This window comes from Danio rerio, chromosome 13 (genome assembly GCF_052040795.2).
Source record: "Danio rerio strain M-AB ecotype USA chromosome 13, GRCz13ab, whole genome shotgun sequence".
Lineage (NCBI taxonomy): Eukaryota > Metazoa > Chordata > Actinopteri > Cypriniformes > Danionidae > Danio > Danio rerio.
Genome location: NC_141033.1, coordinates 31,155,012 through 31,175,494, shown reverse-complemented (window position 1 = coordinate 31,175,494; position 20,483 = coordinate 31,155,012). Strand labels below are relative to the sequence as shown.

Below are 20,483 nucleotides of genomic sequence, written 5' to 3'. Positions count from 1 at the left end.
CAAAACAAAAACTATACAGCATAGGTCTCAAACTCAATTCCTGGAGGGCCGCAGCTCTGCAGTTTTGCTCAAACCCTAATAAAACACAGCTGATCCAACTAACCAAGGTGTTCATTACTACTAGACTATTAAGCAGATGTGAGTTGCAGGTGGTTTGAGGTAAACTATGCAGAGCTGTGGCCCTCCAGGAATTGAGTTTGAGACCATTGCTATATAAAATGAAAAAACGTTGTTGATACTTTTTTCTGTGAAACCATGGTTTTATTGTTATACAAGTGCGTTTTTTTTTTTTGCCTTGATAACAATTTGTGCTTAAAAGGTTTTACCATTAATACCATGATTAAATTATGGTCATTATAGAAAAATGGAGGATTTATGGTTACCATTGTTAAACTAACTCATTAATTAAATCCATGGTTTAATTAAATGGTAACACTATACAATGAGGTTATATTAATTAATTTATTTACTATCAATAACAAAATGAACAATACATTTATTACATTAATGAATATAAAGTTGCTCATTGCTAGGTCATGAACATTCAAAGTGATTCTCGTTGCGGGATAATGACAATGCTTGGTGATTTCCAAAAGTCAACTAAATTTTATTAAACTTTTAGAATTAACATATTTTATCCATAACCAACAGAAATTGAAAAATAGTTGTTTTAAAAGTAAAAACAACAACATGCAAATGAAAAGGATTTTAATTATTTTATAGGATCGGTGTGTTTACATTAGATTAACAACACAGCAATAGCGTCAGCTGCAGCAGATTGATTTTATAACACCAGGTTATTTATTATTACCAGGTTTTGGTGGTCTCCAAAAATAAACCAAGAATAGACTTGTGGTGAAAACACTGTTTCTACAAGTCTCTTTAGTAAATATCATTAGTTTATATTATTATTTATGGTTAATATTAAATTAAACAAATTAATAAATCACTATAAAATGATATGGTTGTTAGACTGTTGCAATTTTTTGTGTTGTCAATAAGCTCATGTTTATATAGGCCTAATGTTGGATGAGCAATGTTTGCATATTTATAAATATATGGCATTATTATTTTAGGGGTCGCGGGCTGAAAAGTTTGGGAACCACTGCATTAATCAATGTTAACAATTCTGAATTTGGGTTTTGATCATGTTTAATAGATGCTTCACAAATATTGTTCATAATTAGCTCATGCAAGTAATTCAGCGAGTAATTAAAGACGTACCTTTAAAAACAATAAGACTATACGACTATATAAAAAGTTTTTTTAAAAGTTACAAGAGTGTTTTCATAGTAACGACATAAAAAAACTACAACCTTTTTCGTGAACAATTCTCAAAATACTTTTTGTAACAAGAATATATTTGGAGACGCGGTGGTGCAGTAGGTAGTGCTGTCGCCTCACAGAAAGAAGGTCGCTGGTTCGAGCCACTGCTGGGTCAGTTGGCATTTCTGTGTGGAGTTTGCATGTTCTCCCCGCGTTCGCATGGGTTTCCTCCGGGTGCTCCGGTTTCCCCCACAGTCCATAGAAATGCGCTATAAGTGAATTGAATAAATTAAATTGACCATTGTGTATGTGTGTGAATGAGACTGCATGTGTGTTTCCCAGTGATGGGTTGCAGCTGGAAGGGCATCCGCTGCTTAAAATATTTGCAAGATAAGTTGGTGGTTCATCCACTGTGGCGACCCCTGAATAATAAAGTGACTACGATGAAAATAAAATGAATGAAAAGAATGTATTTAGAATCTAAAAGAGAGTGGAGAATCTTTTAATGTGAAACCTCTTCATGTGGATTGGAAATGTTCGATTTGAAAGACTTTCCATGCCAATAAACAACCTTTGTTTTTAAGAATGTACATGTCTACTCAGAGTACTCTTTTATTACCATCAAAATTCAACAGGTAAGTAAAGGTGTAGCTTTAAAATGCCAGTGCAGTTGTACACATCTTTACCTTTTTTAAACTCCTCCAGCATGGCATCCAGCTTTGTATCGTTGAAGACAAAGTGCAGGGGGTGGCTGTAGAACTTGGTGATGGTTTTCAGCGGCGTGCAGTCATCTGGATCCACAAAGGCCAAGTCCTTGACAAACAGCAGGTCCACAATGTGACATCTCTCACCCTCATACACAGGTATCCGAGTGTAGCCACTCTCCATGATCTCAGACATGGTGGCGAAGTCCAGTATGGCATCACCAGCAATCATGAAGCAGTCCCGCAGAGGTGTCATGACATCCTCCACGGTTTTAGTCCTAAGCTCCAGAGCGCCTTGGATGATGTTGAGCTCCTCTTTGACCAGGTCATTATATGGATCGGTCACCCTCAGCATCTCCAGCAGCTTCTCCCTGTTGTACACAGTTCCAATCTCCTGCCCCAGCACGTGGTCCAGGAGTTTGCTGACCGGATAGGATGCTGGGAAAGTGAGGATCATAAAAAATTTTGTCAAGAATATTGTATTCGCGCCTACAGCGAGTCCGTGCCTGGAGCAGATGGCCTGAGGCACGATCTCCCCAAATATCACTATCCCTATAGTGGACACCACCACAGCGATCAGCCCTGACCCTGCGATGTCATCGAGAAGTATAGTCAAAGTAGTGTTGACCAGGACATTTCCCAGCAGCAACGAGCACAGCAGGTAGTTTCCTTGGCTTCGGACAGGCTCGATCGCCTTCGCGTAATGCTTCTCCTTCTCGGTCCCGCAGTTTTGCACAATCCGGAGCTCCATGGGATCCAGCGCCATCAGACCCAGATTCAGCCCGCTGAACATCCCAGACAAGCACAACAACATGGCAATAAAAATCACCTGCAGCCAGAACGGCAGGAGGAACTTTTTCTCCTCCACCACGATCACTTTTGTGTCATGCCCTTCGTGATAGACCCAGGTGTGTTCGGACCAGGAGTCCTGCGCGCCAGGTGTCCCGATGGCGGTGCACAGGTAATACGTTTTACTTTTTTCCGTTTTGCGCAGAGGCTTCACCTCGAGCTCGATAATCCCAGAAGTCTTTCTGTTTACCTCCATGGTGGGAAGGATGATGATATCGGAGGATCGGATGCCGCAGGGATGCGAGGCAGGTGCGTCTCCGGGGCTCAGGCTCTCCGCAGGTGCGTTGCTGCGGTGTTCCGTGAAGGCGAGTTTGGACCACGTCTCGTTGTTGATGTTTTGCCCATAGACCCTTAATCTGACACGAGATCGCTCGCTGACGCGCAAAAAGCCTCTGTCCATAAAAGACACCTCGTCGGTGTCTTCGAGGCGGAGGCCAATGATGACAGTCTCTTCTGAAGGGTCTTTACCATCAATGCTTTTGATCAGACAACTGCTGACAATTAAGAATATAACAGTCAATGATCCAGCCCGGTTTAGCGCCGCCATATTAGAAGTGGGCACTGCGGTCCATTGCTCTGCCATGTTGACAGTGGGCAGACTTTAGTCAATGAATGTAAGCTGCCACGGTCAGAGGAAGTCCGCGTCCGCCTTCATCCTCTCTAGAACCATCCTGACATCGAGCAACAAGGACGGCATTACTCACCGCGTATCGCTGCCTCTCTGCACCACGATGACACACACCAGCACGCTCTATGTGAACTGCTGCGAGTACAGATGTCTCATGACGGACGTGCGTTTTCACCAATCCGATGGCATATGTAAATTCAACCCCGGAGCATCCAATAAGATCGCGCGAAGTTTGGGAGGAGAGGCGGTGCTATCGGGCCTGAAAGCGGTAGTGGGCGTTCCTAAGTCCAATCAGCTGATAAAAACAGCGGTACCTAAAAGGTGGGAGTGGTCACTGGCGGCCAACGGTATGTCACTGTTGAAACTACTGGCCAATGCATTGCAATAACGTATTGAATTTTTGGGGTTAAGCCTGAAAACAGAAAAAGACTGAATGACGGATTTAGTAGGGTACGTTAAGCACGGGAAATGAGAAAAAAAAAGTAAGACAAAGAGTGAAACTATTCGCTTTCTAATTGCTTATAAACGCACGTGCGTCTCTGTCATATAAACAAACACGTGTGAAGCCTTCTTTCACTTTCATTCACTTTCCACTTCTCGATTCCCTCGTAGTTTGAAATGATATTTTTAGGAAAATAGAACATGTTAGGTTACAATAGATTGTTTCATATTAATTTATGTCCAAATACATATATTTATTTTTACAAGCAATTTCTTATTGATATTCGTTTGTTTTGTTTATTTTTTATGTATGATAATCTTTCATTTAGTTTAATCTGTATTCTTAAATTGTTTTTTATTTGTTATTTTATAAATAGCTAATTATTACATACGTAGGATTAAGCGGTTTATAATTCAATTTAGTTCATTTAGTTCGTTTTATAATTTATTTGTGTATGTGTGATGCTTTTCGCACCTCGAATATTTCCACTGATAACTCCCCTGCGCCCCAATGGATGTATATAAACAATGCAATAATTAAAACCACAAACGCAAACTATTGCCTTCTTTTGCGACCTTCATTGTAGTCTCAACAGTGCTCCTTGACTATTTATTTTCTCTCTCTCGCTCTCTCTCTATGCATATATTAATGTGTTTGGCTGCTGTTTTGCCTACAGAGGGAGCCAAAACCTTTCCCATAACACAAATTGACTACTTCGTTATCCTGCTATTTAAAAAATCAATACCAATTGTACGTAATGGACACAGTGAACTGGCCAATCTAAAATGTGCAAGATGTGCAGATTTGAAGGGAACTAAATTATAACAACCATGCTCTATTTTGCTTTATTATACCCGCACATATGCATATGAATAACACGCATAAATGCAAACATAATGTACAACCAAAAATAGCATATTTTAAGCACTAATTGTTTTTATGAGCCACTGCTATGGACATTGCATAATTATTTGAGTTTAACAAAGATACGAAAAATAGCTATTAGATAAGGCATTACTCCTTTTGAATAATAAAACTCAATAGTAATTTCTGAATCAAGATCCACTGTTACACAAGCTTGGCAGATTGCAAGACTACATTATTCTAGACCTTGAGTACTGATAAGTTGAACTAAAGAAGGGACAGAACATTCTTTTCAATTCAAGGTCTCCCGTGATCCAGCGAGTGTGAATGGGCAGATGTGCAAACTGCAGGACTACTTAGAAAGCACCTAGAATTAATGTTTGATATTTGATCTTGCAAAACAAACTAAATTTTCCTCAAAATGTTCTACTTCTTTCTTTTTGTTTAGATTATTTTATTTTTTAATGATTTGAATATCAATATAATGCACATGTTATAATTCACTTATTAAGAATATTTTAACCAAAAAGAAGAGATAATTTAAAAAAAGATAACTCAGTTTTTATTACTTTTATATCATTTTTCTTATTATTAATATTATTATTTTGAATAACATTTTAATGCACAATTGAAAAAAAAATGATTTATAAAAATGAATGAAAGTAAAGCTATGGTGAACGCTTCATTTGTTGATTACAGACTAAATATGTTCATGGTTATATTTTGACTGTTGCGTCATATAAAAAAATAATAAATTCTTGCAGACAAAAGTCAAAACCTTGTTGAAGTGAAAAGTTATGCTCAAGGCCTCACTCTAGGACATCCATCTGCTCGCCCTTGCAGAGAAGCTGCTGATACTGCATGTGGGATGAACTTTATCATTCACCCCCTTGATGGACTTAAAAAAAAGACATGTTTCATCCAACTTTCCACATCCATTTATTAAAGCTGCTTAGCAAAATGTGCAGAAACAATGCTGTGTAACATTTTATACAAATATGTTCAAGTATGTTTGGCAAAACAATTACACCATATAAAACGAGATATAAATAGACTAACAATTTCTAATTTGTAAACCTGATTTAAAAGTCTAAAAGCAAATGTACCAAGTCAAACAAACAGAAGTGGTGGACGTTATTTTGACTATCATTTCGAATATTAATACTGAAAACAATCTCCAACAGAAGAGCCTTCATTTGAAAATCTAATGCATTTCAAGAGAAAAGGAGGATGTTGGAATGTCTTTCAATGTGTGCAATGAGTAATCACCTGCAACTGATTTACAGTAAAAAAAAAAAAAAAAAAAAGAGAGAGAGAAATTATAGGAGGCTACATTTGTATAATAGAAGAGCAGTATTATTTCATCAAGTGTCTCAGTTGATCCTGCAGGTTTTTCGAGTGTTCAACACTGTGAAAGACATGACAGATAAAGAGTGGCTGAATGTCTAGATCAACTCACACATAATAATAATAATAATTGTTTATTTGTTCTAATAACATATTGAGAATATTACTTATAATAGACTTACTTCTTCTGAATGGCCTCTTGCCTGGATTTAAGAGGCAAAACAAAAAAATAAAATACATGAATTAATTTCTTACATTTTCACAATTTATATTTTAATGACATGTCTTTAAACCGTTGACTAGAACCGTAAACGATGTTAATATAAACAAGCACATTATCTCCACACCAAAAACGTATCTTCTTCTTCAGTAATTTGTCTTGATTTTTCTAATACAAAACATTTAAACGTTCATAAATTACAATACAATTACATGAAAATTAGAATTACATAAAATCAATTTATGACCAATGCAAGAGAAATAAGGTAAGAAAAATAAAAAAGGAAAAATTAAACTTGTTTTCCCTTTTGGATTAAATATACATTTTAATCAAAATACCAATGATTAAAAATATATGTACAAATAATTGAAATATTATTTAGGGTGCATACTCACTGGTACTGCAAGTGGGTCGTTATAATAGACATTTTCCGTAGACTCTAAGCATAAAAATATTTAGAGAAGTTTAAGATACTACGAGTAGTTGCCTACATATATTCATTTTAAATATATAATTATATTAATAATAATACTGATATACAGTGCAACTGATACATCCACATTTTTTATGTTACAACTTTATTCCAAAATGGATTAAATTAATTTATTTCCTCAAAATCTAAGCTGAGTGATCGGGGGGAAAGGGACTTAGTCAGAGAGGTCAATAACCTAATGGTCACTCTGCCTGAGCTGTGTTCTTCTATGGAATAAGAACCTTACAGAAGGACAACCATCTGTGCAGCAATCCACCAATCAGGCCTTTATGGTAGAGAAGAAGCCACTCCCGCCTGGAATTTACCAAATGGCATCTGAAGGACTCTCAGCCCATAAGAAACAAAATTCTCTGGTCTGATGAGACTAAAATTGAACTCTTTGGAGTGAATGCCAGGCGTTAAGTTTGGAGAAAACCAGGCACCACTCATCACCAGGCTAATACTATCCCTACAGTGAGGCATGGTGGTGGCAGCATCATGCTGTGGGGATGTTTTTCAGCAGCAGGAACTGGAAGACTAGTCAGGATAGAGGGAAAGATGAATGCAGCAATGTACAGAGACATCCTGAATGACAACCTGCTTCAGTGTGCTCTTGACCTCAGACTGGGGCGACGGTTCATCTTCCAGCAAGACGATGACACAAAGCACATCGCCAAAAGATCAATGGAGTGGCTTCACAACATCTTGATGAATGTCCTTGAGTGGCCCAGCCAGAGTCCAGACCTAAATCCTATTGACATCTCTGGAGAGATGTGAAAATGGCTGTACACCGTCGCTTCCCATTCAACCTGATAGAGCTTGAGAGGTACTGCAAAGAGGAATGGTCAAAAATTCCCAAAGACAGGTGTGCCAAGCTTGTGGCATCATTTTCAAAAAGACTTGAGGCTGTAATTGCTGCCAAAGGTGCAACAACAAAGTATTGAGACAAGGCTGTGAATACTTATGTACACGTGATTTTTCAGCTTTTTCTCATTATGGGGTTTTGTGTGTAGAATTTTGAGGAAATAAATTAATCCATTTTGGAATAAGTGAAGACGCACTGTACACACACACACACACACACATACACACACACACACACACACATACACCAGAGTTGGACAATGAAACTAAAACACTGGCCAATTTAACGTTGGAGGCTTCATGACTAAATTCGACCGGCCTGGTGACAAATTTTTATAGAATGCTAATGAAACCTTCACACTCAGCTCATACTGGAGGAATGTGCAGAGTAATAGCACAGTTTTGCTTAAAACATGTATTATTCTCTGATGAGTCCACCTTTGCTGTCTTTCCCAGAGAGTTACAGTGTGGAGAAACCCCAAAGAAGTGTACCACGCAGACTGTCGCATGCCCAGAGTGAAGCATGGGTCTGGATCAGTGATGATTTGGGCTGCAATACCATGGCATACCCTAGGCCCAGAACTTGTGCTAGATGGGTGCGTCATTGAATTAAACATTGTATCCTAAAAACATTGCCGTGTATTAGGATAATAGTGCAGCAATACACATAGCAAGTCAGAAGACACAGTGGTTTGATGAACATGAAAGTGAAGTTGAACATTTTCCATGGCCTGCACAGTCACCAGATCTAAATATTATTGAGCCACTTTGGAATGTATGGGTGGAGCGAGTCAGGAAACATTTTCCTCCTCCTGCATTACGTGGAGCCTGGCCACTATTCTAAAAGGAAAAGGGCTCAAAATCCTTTTGGCCACTGCACAGGACTTGTATCTGTCATTCCTAAGCTTATAAGGAGGTCCTAAACCATACTAATGAATTATTGTGGTCTAAACCCAAACGTTTCAGTTTCATTGTCCAACCCCTGTAAATACACACATATTTATATCACTTACATCTTCGGAATGGAGAATGGCATCTTCCTGAATGACCATATTTCTCGCTGCCTGACTGAGTAGCTATAAAGAAGAAGAGCTCAATGTTAACATTATTTTTATATTGTCAACTGAATCATCACTTGATGCAGTATTAATGCGCCTTGTCGTCTCAAAACCTCGAGACAGCTGTTCTGGACATCATGTAGTGCCCAGTGTCATGTAGTGCTCAGTATCCCAGTATCTAAGTTAAAGTCTATGCTTTTTCAAAAAAGTCTAAGCCTCTTATTAAGTTATGAAGCTCGTCTCGACTATTAAGCTAATTGCTATGAGAAAGAAACAGTTAACATCAGCCAGGCGAACATCTCGCCTTAACCAAACAATATCACTTCAGATAATGTGTCGTATATTTACTTCTTGGCTCCGGGATCCTTTCAACACTTGACGAGTTAAAGCGATCACATCTCCACTGCAAGAAGTTACTTTATCAGACAATAAACCTTTGACAGATTGACCGAAGCGGGGCTGCGTTTCGGAGGAAGCCATTACTGTTTACTACGGCAGCAGGCAAGGGACAATTTAAAAGCGAACTCGAGTGACGATATTTTTATGTATCTGACTGATTTAACTGCCATTTGTGTTGTAAATCCTATTGAATATGAACAATTGTAGTAAAATTTAACTAGAAGTTTGTAAAAGTAAAATGTAATATAACTAATGATCAACTTGTTACAATTATGTTTTAGCGCTGCCTCAGCAAGAAGGTCGCTGGTTCAAGCCTGGGTCAGTTGGCTTTCTGTGTGGAGTTTGCATGTTCTCCCCGTGTTGTCATGGGTTTCCTCCGGGTGCTCTGGTTCGCCCATGTGTGAAGGAGAGTGAATGGGTGTTTCCCAGTGATGGGTTGCTTACTGGATAAGTTGGTTTCCACTCTGGCGACCTTGGATTAATAAAGGGATTAAGCCAAAAACAAAATGAATGAATAAAGTTTTAACTTCAGTTTCTTGTTAATTCCTGTTAGCTCAATAATAATAGACTTGAGGCCTGAGGGAGCATTCAAGCAGGTTATGTGACATACACGTTTAAGTTAAAGATTTAAGCAGAGAGCCTTTGGTTTCAAAATCTAACATTTAAACACTTGCTTAATATCAAATAAAAGACTGGTTTCTATCTGTAGAAAACAGAGATCCTACACTACAAATGGTACCATCTATTAAAAAACAATCAGTGTGTGCACATCTAGGAAAATCTTAAAGGCAGGTGCTCAATCAAGCCAAACACAATAGAAAAAGTAAAAAGTCAGCACACTGACACTTTAGCTCTCAAAAGACAAATATATGAGTGTTTTTTTGTTGTTGTTATTTTTTTCTACACACTTGTACACGGCACCTTATAACAATATACAATGCAATCCTTTCTCTATGCATTTGTACACAGCAACTTATAACTTGTACATTTATAACAAATCTGTACATACAATTGATCATCCAGAGCTTTCTGACTAACTGCATCTCTGTTTAACGTTGATCGTCTTTTATCACATTTATTTTTAGTGTTGCCACTTGTCACTTTATGTACACTGGAAGCTTCTGTAGCCAAAACAAATTCCTTGTGTGTTTAAGCACACTGGACACTAAAACCGATTCTGATTTTCTGATGGTTTCTTATAGTTATTTTCTATTGGTTTTGGCTTTTGACTGTATTTTTTAATTTACTTACTCATTGGTTGATTGGGATGATCATTGTTTGCAGGTGTGATGTTTAGAGTCTTGAGTTCTCTTGTGTTTCCTCTGTGACCTGATGAAGACCTTGCAGGTAAAATGTTGTGCAATTGAATTAGTCTTTTGATAGCTTTGTGCTATCAAAAGACTAATTAGTGGCAGTGTGCTGATTTTTTTTATTTAGCCATATATAGACCCACCACAGACCTTTACAAGGATTTAAAGCAAAACATTGATGATATCATTCTAATACAGGGTCTGCAGAGTTTAAGTGGCCGATTGTGCTCACACAAGCATCTCTGAATATGAGGAAACGATCAACAGCTCTGTTGAAAACAGCCTCCCTGACACTTAGATAGTTGAAGCTGAACTGTTTCAGGGTCAAGGAGGTGGCATTGAAGGATCTGCATAAAAGTCTCCTGTCGGCTCGCTCACACAGGCAGTGCTGTTCAGAAGAGCTGGAGGACACTCAGTTGAATGTAGCTGACAATGGCTGAAGCACTCATCCTGCCCTGGCTGCTCTGTTTAAGCCTGTTCTCCGCAGTGATTCTGGCAGCTCTGTATCTCAAACAGAAGATGAATGGATTTGTGCCAGCAGGAAACAGATGTCCTCCAAGTCTCCCTTCACTGCCCATCATCGGCAGTCTGCTGAGCCTGGTGAGCGACAGTCCTCCGCACATCTTCTTTCAGGACCTGCAGAAGAAATACGGAGATCTGTATTCCCTCATGATGGGCTCCCACAAACTGCTCATTGTGAACAACCACCATCATGCGAAGGAGATCCTGATCAAAAAAGGAAAAATATTTGCAGGGAGGCCACGGACTGTAAGTACATACAATCACATTCAGTTTAATTAGACATTTTTAGCTGTTTAAATTTTGTTAATTTAAATATGGCCCATCTGCATATGGTTAAACTAAATTTACACATTCATTCATTCATTCATTTCTTTTTGGCTTAGTCCCTTTATTAATCAGGGGTCGTCAGAGCAGAATGAACTGCCTAAATCTGTATATTAAATACCATTAAACATATCATTCAATTGTAAGAATATTTCACATTAATGAGATTTGTTTTTTTACTAAATATGAACTGTGTAAACTCACCCAAAAATAAAAGATTTACTTATCCTGAATTGGTCCCAAACCTTAATGAGTTTCTTTCTTCTATTGAACATAAAGGAAGATATTTTGAAAGAAGCTGAAAAAGGATCTCCATAGTAAATCCAGTTTCTAACATGCGTCACATTTTTTGTGTGTTAAAAAGATGAAAGAAACTGGTCAATCAGGTTTGGAGCAATGTAAAAAATGCTGAGTTCCACACAATTCCTTCATGTTTTGCCAACACATATCGATTAGGTTAACCCAATAGTTTTTACAAATTTAGGTAGATTGAACATAAGAGCTAAGTTGCCCCCAAAATAAACCCTTAAGAATTGTGATGTTTCAACTCATTTTAATAAGTAGTTTAAACAAGCAGCAACATTTATTTTTTAAGTGAATGGAGGAGGAAGAGTACATGATTTTTGGGTCAACATTACCCTTAATTTTCAGTGAAAATGTATTTTCTTTACTGAGACTTTCTACGATTGTCTTCTAGGTTACAACAGACTTGTTAACTCGAGATGGGAAAGATATAGCGTTTGCTGACTACAGTTCCACATGGAAGTTTCACCGCAAAATGGTTCATGGAGCTCTTTGCATGTTTGGAGAAGGTTCAGTTTCTATTGAGAAGATAAGTGAGTGTCACTGCAGGTTATTGTGATACAAACATATAAAGCACTGCGGTGAAATATATAACCCAGGACCACAAAACCACGAGTGTCAAATTTTAGAAATTGAAATATATACATCATCTGACAGCTGCTACTTTATTTTTATTGATCAGTTTTAAATTTTACAACAGAACATTTTCCATTCAAAAATCTGCAAATTGCACATGAAATGATAAACAAATACAAAAATAATAAGTAAATACGAAAACACAACATTGGGAGGTTACTTTGTTCCAGATTCAATGCATTCAACAGTTGTTAACATTGCAGTAATCAATCCATTTCTTCTAATGTTTTTAGAAATAAGTCCTGTTTAAGTCTCGAAATAAATGTCAATTCTACCATATTGCTTATTTCCTTCACAATCGCCAATAGAGGAGGGGGTGTCATACTTATAGCAGTATCTGGTATTTCTCCTCTTGCTTGCCACACTTAATATATTTACAAGGTAAACATCCTCCTTCACTACCACCTCTTCATAGATTTCAAGATAATTTCTAGTCTTTTGGTGTACGGTATCCTAAGGTCTTTTCCGTTTCCAATAAAACCTTGATCCAGAAAGGAAATATTTCCAGAAAATTTGGAGGTGATCTCAACCTTCCCACCTATCCTCAAGCAAGTTTGTGGTGTGGACAATTGTGTGCTTTTAATTTTGGGGGAATGAAAAGACGTATTAGATTTTTCTATGCAAATTCTTTCCACCTCCATGTAGTTTGTGAAATCTTTTCCATTCTGCCTAAGGGCTTGGTGGAAAGAAGAAAGTATTTTACAATTATTTTTTCTATAAACATCTATAATTCATTTATTCATTTTCTTTTTGGCTTAGTCCCTTTATTAATCCGAGGTTGCCACAGCGGAATGAACCGCCAACTTATCCGGCATATGTTTTAAGCAGCGGATACCCTTCCAGCTGCAACCCATCTCTGGGAAAATAATCTATAATTAATTTTATGAATTCGTTCAAATCCAAAATGTTCTTTGCTTTATATTTTCTTTCAAAGCAATCTTGAACTAGCAGATAGTGGTAAAAGTCTTAATTGTCCAAATTATTATACATTTTTATAAAACATTTAAAAAGTAAACAAGCATTTCATTGATCTATGGTTTGTTAAAATGGGACAATATTTGGTTGAAATGCCAAAATCTGGAATCTAAAGGTTCTAAAAAATCTAAATATTGAGAAAATAATTAAAGTTGTTAGTAATGTACATTTACTGATCAAACATTTGCTAAATGTTGCTAAATTCATGGTCCATTTTGGCTATTGAAGAAAAAAGTCCGAACAACATAAGACTTGTTTTGATCACATACAGTTGAAATCAGAATTATTAGCCCTGCCTGATTTATTTGTTTTTCTTTTTTTAATGTTTCCCAAATTATGTTTAACAGAGCAGGGAAATTTTTCAGTATGTCTGATAATATTTTTTATTTTGGAGAAAGTCTTATTTGTTTTATTTCGGCTAGAATAAAAGCAGTTTTTAGTAATAAAAAAAAATATTTTAAGGTAAAAATTATTAGCCCCTTTAAGCTATATATATTTTTAAATTGTCTTCAGAACAAACCATCATTATACAATAACTTGCCTAATTACCCCTAACCTGCCCAGTTAACCTAATTAACCTAGTTAAGCCTTTAAATGTCCCTTTAAGCTGTATAGAAGTGTCTTGAAAAATGTCTAGTCAAATATTATTTACTGTCATCATGACAAATATAAAATAAATCAGTTATTAGAAATGAGTTATTGAAGCTATTATGTTTAGAAATGTGTTGAAAAAAAATCCTCTCTCAGTTAAACAGAAATTGGGGAAAAAATAAACAGGGGGGCTAATAATTCTGACTTCAACTGTATAAAAGATTATAAACAGAAGCTGACACCTAATTCTTTCTCTGCAAAGTTTGCAGGGAGGCGAGCTCTATGTGTGAAGTGCTGACTGAAAGCCAAAACAGTGCTGTGGATCTGGGACCGGAGTTGACACGTGCTGTCACAAATGTGGTGTGTGCCTTGTGTTTTAACTCCTCGTATAAACGTGGAGATGCTGAGTTTGAGTCCATGCTCAAGTACAGCCAGGGAATCGTGGATACAGTTGCAAAGGACAGCTTGGTGGATATTTTCCCATGGCTGCAGGTGAGATTTAAGTCCATGTGTTAAGGTACATGTTTGGGGTTATTAAAAGTTGACACTGATTTTGATGATTTCTTTCATATTTAATAAAATCAAATTATATTATTGTGAAATATTCTTACAATTAAATGAATTTATAATTTTACCGTGATTTTCAATGTGTTTTAAGGTTTATAGAAATATTTCTAAATTTAGTTTTTAACTATATGCACATGGGCCATATTTAGTTAAATTCAAACAGCCCAAAACAGCTACTTTTTACTTATGTTTATTAATATTATAATATTATAGTTTTGTTGCAACCAGATTGAAGAAATATTTTAATTCTATTCCATAACTACACTAATTTAATTTTTCCTTTCAGATTTTCCCAAATAAAGACCTCAGAATCCTAAGACAATGCATTTCCATTAGAGATAAACTGCTTCAGAAGAAATATGAGGAACACAAGGTACATGTGCAATTTCATATTACAAAAAAATGTAGCCTATGAAATGAATACAAGTAAAAGATAATCTTTACATAGCCTACTTTTTGAGTAATCTAAATAATCATTTTCTACTGCACTCTCAAAAGAAAAGTTCCAAAAGTCTTTTAGAACATTTGAGGAGTTCAGATGCGAAAATCTGGAATTTTCTTCTACAACGAGCATTATTCCCAGCCCCTTATGTTAATGTTCAGTTATTTCACCAATTATTTATTATTTATTATATGACCAATTCTTTGCCATAAAAGTGAAATTACTGAACATAGACATAGGAGCCTGATTAAAATGCTAATTTCAGAAGAAAATTTCAGATGGCACGTAGAGGTTTTTGCATCTGAACTCTTCATTCGATTAATTTGAACAGTACATAATCTTTTGTGGAATGGAGAGGTTCTAAGAATATTAAAGGGACATTTCACCCCAAAATGTACTCATTATTTGATCACCTTTTACTTTTTCCAAACCAGTGTCAGGGTAGAAAAGTAATGCATTTCAATATTGAGTTAAACTCTCCAAAAAAGTAACTAGTTCTGTTACTTAGTTCCTTTTTATGGTAAGTAATGTGTAATGTTACTTTTGAGTTACTTTTGAGTTTTTCTTTTTCTGACCTGGTTTAGGCTTGATCTCTTTCAGAACTTGCAGGGGGGTTCTTCTTGTTTTTTTTTTTTTTTTTTTTTTTAAAGAGGAGCTCTGCAATTAACAACAAACCGTATAACCTTCTTTTACCTTTAAAAAACGCATCAAAAAAATGAATGTAGGATAATTTTATCTTCTGAGAACTTCCTTACCCCAGAGTTATAGGCTACATGGCGTACAGATTAATGAAAGTTTAAAGCAATGTGTTTGCTACTTTTGTACTTTCTGTCTGATTAAAAAGTAAAGTCACTGTTCATTCAGATAATCATCTTTTCCATATCTTCCATGTGTTTAAAATAATGAGAATATTTTCATTGCAGAAATGTAATGCTCTGCCATCTTCATTTCTGTCTGTTCCTGCATTCTCTCATTGTGTGTGTGGGATTTAACGTGACAACGTTAATTTTAATTCAGTAAATATTTTTGTAAAAGCAAATGAACTAAACTAAAAAGTAACTCATTACAACTTTTATGAAGTAACTCAAATATAACTTATTGTAATGCGTTACTTGTTATTTTGTAATATTATTACGTAACTCGTGTTACTTGTAATTATTACCCCCAACACTTCCAAACCTTCAGTTTGTTCCCTTCTTCTGTTGAATACAAAAAAAAGCTAGAAATGAAAGCTAAAAAAAAACTCGAACCATTGATTTCCATAGTATGAAAAACAAATATTATGAAAGTCAATTGTTAATGGCTTTCAGGATATTTTCAGCACAAAAACGTGTTCAACAATGGGAGGAAACCCATAAAGTTTTGAAACCAGTATGAGTAAATAACAACAATCGGGTGATTTGTCCCTTTAAAGATCTGCGTGGAACCAAAAAAGCCAAAAAGGATCTTTTATTTTTAAGAATGCAATTTTAAATGATGTTAATGTTACACCTCGACGATATTAATGCTAATAAGTATGCGTTACTTTAAAAACTACCATTTTCATCACTTGTGTCATATTTACAGAAACTGCCGGTGATGACACAAAACGCAAAATTGCTACAAGTGTAAATTTTAATATAGAGAAGTGGTATGAAACCGTATATCGCCCTAACCTACCTAATCCCTAACCCCAACATCAGAGAACCATTCAGTGTTGGTAACATAATCTGATGGGTAGGATAAAAATGTCAGGACACCTGGTCAGTGATGTGGTGTTTGTCTCCATCTACAGGTGACCTACAGTGATAACGTGCAGCGGGATCTCCTGGATGCTCTTCTGAGGGCGAAACGCAGCTCAGAAAACAATAACAGCAGCACTCGTGATGTCGGTTTAACTGAAGATCATGTGCTCATGACGGTGGGGGACATTTTTGGGGCTGGGGTGGAAACCACTACTACTGTACTCAAATGGTCCATAGCTTACCTCGTCCACAATCCACAGGTGGGCCGAAATGAAACCGCGCTCTCGACTGGGTGTGCTGATCCAAACAGGTTACTATTGATTTTCAGTTAAACATCGTAAACGTTCTTTGAATTTGACTTTAGGTTCAGAGAAAGATTCAAGAGGAGCTCGACAGTAAGATTGGGAAAGAAAGACACCCTCAGCTCAGCGACAGGGGGAATCTACCTTATCTAGAGGCCACTATCAGAGAAGTGCTGAGGATTCGACCTGTTTCTCCGCTCCTCATCCCTCATGTGGCGCTGCAGGATTCCAGGTCAGGGTCAGGTCTTAAGTGTCTTAAATCTCAAAAGCTAGATTTTAGGCCTTAAAAGGTCTTAAATCTACTGAAATGTTGTGTTGTAGGTCTTACATAATTTTTGACAGTTCTTAATTTTCCTGTTAATTTATTTTCTTAATTGTATTATTATTATATTATTGTTTTGTTCTATTTTTGGTAAGGGTTATGGAGTTTGTGAATTAATATATTTGAGAAAAATTATTGTAAAAAAAATTATAATTGTATTAAATTGTAATTATTTTTTGACGGGGAAGTGAAAATCTTTTCTAACTGGGACATTCGAAAAAATCCTTAGCATTTAGACCTGTTTAAGTCTAATCTTACATTCATCATGGTCTTAAAAATGTCTTAAATTTTTTAATTTAACTTGGTAAAACATGCAGAAACCCTGCCAGGTGTTTCTCCCTATAGAGGATTTAATATGGGGAAATATTATTTAATGAATGGAAAATCTAAACGCATTTGTCATATATTATATATGCTAGTTTCTTATAACTCACTTGTCTTAACTTTTGTCTTTGCCATGGTAACAGAAGGGGGCTAATAAAATTTAAAAAATTTAAAAATTAAAATAAAATAAAAAGATTTTCTTTAGAAGAAAAAAACAGTACCCTATGGAAAATACTGCAAAAATTTTACCTGGGGAAAAATATGAAAAAGAATGAAAAAATTCACAGGTATTAAATTTGCATTGTAATAATTTTGCTTTGAACTGTGTCTATATTTTTCAACACCATTCTAACTTGTCAACATCATATTCATCAAAAATTCTAATGGAAGATTTAATGCGCACAATGTTTTTAGAATGCATAAAAACAACCAAACAAAATGTTTTTAACAAATGGCATTTGTAAATCTGTTTATCACAACATTTTCATATCTATTATATGATTTCGGTGCTATTTGTTTTCAATAACAGAATTCTGGAGAGAATGTTACATAATTCAATCAGTGAGTGTATGTACCCTCATGAAAAGATACCATGGTAATATATAGTAATTAGTTTATTATCTCAAGATTCATTTATTCATTTTGTCCCTTTAATCAGGGGTTGCCACAGCGGAATGAACCGCCAATACATCCGGCATATGTTTTATGCAGCAGATGCCCTTCCAGCTGCAACCCAACACTGGGAAACACCCATGTACTCTTACATTCACATAAACTTTTGTTACACTTCTTACATTTCTGTCAATCCTCTTAAAAAAAATAAATAAATATATATATATATATATATATATATATATATATATATATATAAGGGTTTTTCACTCCATTTAAATATATATATATATATATATATATATATATATATATATATATATAAAAATAAATAAATAAATATATAAATATATATATATATATATATATATATATATATATATATATATATATATATATATATATATATATATATATAAAAAAATATATATATATATATATATATATATAAAATATATATATATATATATATATATATATATATATATATATATATATATATATATATATATATATATATAAATATATATATATATATATATATATATATATATATATATATATATATATATATATATAAATATATATATATATATATATATATATATATATATATATATATATATATATAAATATATAAATATATATATATATATATATATATATATATATATATATATATATATATATATATATATATATATATATTTAAATGGAGTGAAAAACCCTTATCGTCTTTGACTCAAATGCTAATTTGATGCTAATACTGAAATGGTTCACTCTTATTTTTACAGTGTTGGCGAATACACAGTGCAGAAAGGGACGCGGGTCGTTATTAACCTCTGGTCTTTACATCATGATGAGAAGGAATGGAAGAACCCTGAGCTCTTTGACCCAGGTGAGGATCTGCTATGATGAAAGCCGGTTGTCTCTCGCTGTCTCTCGCTTTGAACATTATCAGTAACAGTGAATCCTCTAATCTGACAGGACGCTTTCTGAATGAGGAGGGTGATGGTTTGTGCTGCCCGTCGGGCAGTTATCTGCCATTCGGCGCAGGGGTGCGTGTTTGTCTCGGCGAGGCCCTGGCAAAGATGGAGCTCTTCCTCTTCCTGGCGTGGATTTTGCAAAGGTTCACCCTGGAGATGCCCACTGGCCAGCCTCTGCCTGACCTCCAGGGCAAGTTTGGCGTGGTTCTTCAACCCAAGAAATTCAAGGTTGTTGCTAAAGTAAGAGCAGACTGGGAGAAATCCCCACTCATGCAGCACTGCTGAGCTTAATGTCAGATGCTGAAATCTTCATCTAATGAGAATCTTTTTCTCAGCTTCCTCTGTGTAGATTGAGTATTTTCACTTTTATGGCAGAACGTTGGTTCTTTTCATCAAATTTAGAGTGAAATAAACATAATGCTGAGGAAATATTCTCTTTTAGAAGATCATTTCAGACGGCGCTCAGTCAAATAGCACACATCAAACATAAATTCAAAGAAGGATTTTGAACAGTCAGAATATGGAGGGAACACATTTATTCATATAAGCTGATTATTAATGATGGTTTATTGACTGTTAAAGAGCAACAAGGGTGTTATTGATGGCATGTGTTTTTGTTGAAGCCACCAGGCCATATTATTGTAACAGTGTTTGAAATAGTCAAATTTAACCCTTTATACAGCACTCATTGAAAAACAAACCTGGATTGTTATTTGGGGATGTGACTTACAAGAACTTTTTAGATTTTTTTATGAGAAATAGGATAGTGAGTGAGATCGAAATCAATTTCAGTGAAGTTACCATATATGATTCTTCACCCAATAAAAGGTTAAACGGATAGTTTACCCAAAATGTAAAATGTACTCACTATTTACTCTCCTTGAAGTGTTTTTTTTCTTCTGTTGAACACAAAAGAAGATAATTTGAAGAATGCTGAAAACCTGTAACCATAGACTTGATTGTAGGAAAAACAGATTTCCAGCTTTTTTTCAAAGCATCTTACTTTTTTTTTTTTTAAAGTCAAGTGCTCAATCTTTTTATGTTGGTCTTGGTTTTCAACTGGTTGCACTGTTCTAAAACAATGTCTATGTGTTGCAAGTGTTTATTACCGTGTTTATAATCATATTTCTTACGGGAAGTTGGTTTGGACGAAATTAATAAATGTGATGTGATTCGCTACTTAACTCATCAGTGTGGTTCATGCCTTAAATGCTTTAACAAAATAAATGTATAGACTTTTGACTTTCTTCCTCCTAGTGTATTTTCCAGTAAATGCAAGTTCTTATTTATTAGCCAACGCATAATATTAGCAATTAAAGACACTATAGTACTAATTCATTACTAGTACTTAAATCAGTAGTAACTAGTAATAATTTTATTGTATGTAGTTACAATTTTAAAGTGAAATTTAAATATAATTGACTATTTCC

General features: G+C 35.4%; 3 protein-coding genes and 1 long non-coding RNA gene across 5 annotated transcripts in view; 2 read left to right on the top strand and 2 right to left on the bottom strand.

Moving 5' to 3' along the window:
• The window catches only part of cnnm2a (cyclin and CBS domain divalent metal cation transport mediator 2a), a 29,428-nt gene extending 25,836 nt beyond the window's left edge, over positions 1–3,592 (bottom strand). Inside the window, exon 1 of one of the 2 annotated variants that reach the window (XR_015505151.1) lies at positions 1,953–3,592. Coding sequence is in view for 1 of the 2 variants with exons in the window: in NM_001144785.1 (NP_001138257.1) it covers positions 1,953–3,402 (1,450 nt within the window). In the remaining variant the exon portion in view is untranslated. 2 annotated transcript variants of the gene reach the window in all.
• LOC147841148 (uncharacterized) lies at positions 941–5,163 on the top strand. Its single transcript, XR_015506052.1, has 2 exons — positions 941–1,700; positions 1,912–5,163. It is a non-coding gene; the product is annotated as an uncharacterized LOC147841148 (long non-coding RNA).
• A 510-nt stretch (positions 5,164–5,673) lies between these two features.
• Positions 5,674–9,202, bottom strand: borcs7 (BLOC-1 related complex subunit 7). Its single transcript, NM_001039988.1, is given in 5 exon segments — positions 5,674–6,161; positions 6,283–6,303; positions 6,716–6,759; positions 8,670–8,732; positions 9,063–9,202. Coding segments are annotated over 5 exon segments (312 nt in total). The 5' UTR covers positions 9,195–9,202; the 3' UTR covers positions 5,674–6,109.
• A 1,319-nt stretch (positions 9,203–10,521) lies between these two features.
• Positions 10,522–20,237, top strand: cyp17a1 (cytochrome P450, family 17, subfamily A, polypeptide 1). Its single transcript, NM_212806.3, is given in 8 exon segments — positions 10,522–11,191; positions 11,967–12,105; positions 14,037–14,266; positions 14,628–14,714; positions 16,558–16,767; positions 16,872–17,041; positions 18,862–18,965; positions 19,055–20,237. Coding segments are annotated over 8 exon segments (1,560 nt in total). The 5' UTR covers positions 10,522–10,855; the 3' UTR covers positions 19,339–20,237.
• The last annotated feature ends 246 nt before the right edge of the window (positions 20,238–20,483 follow it).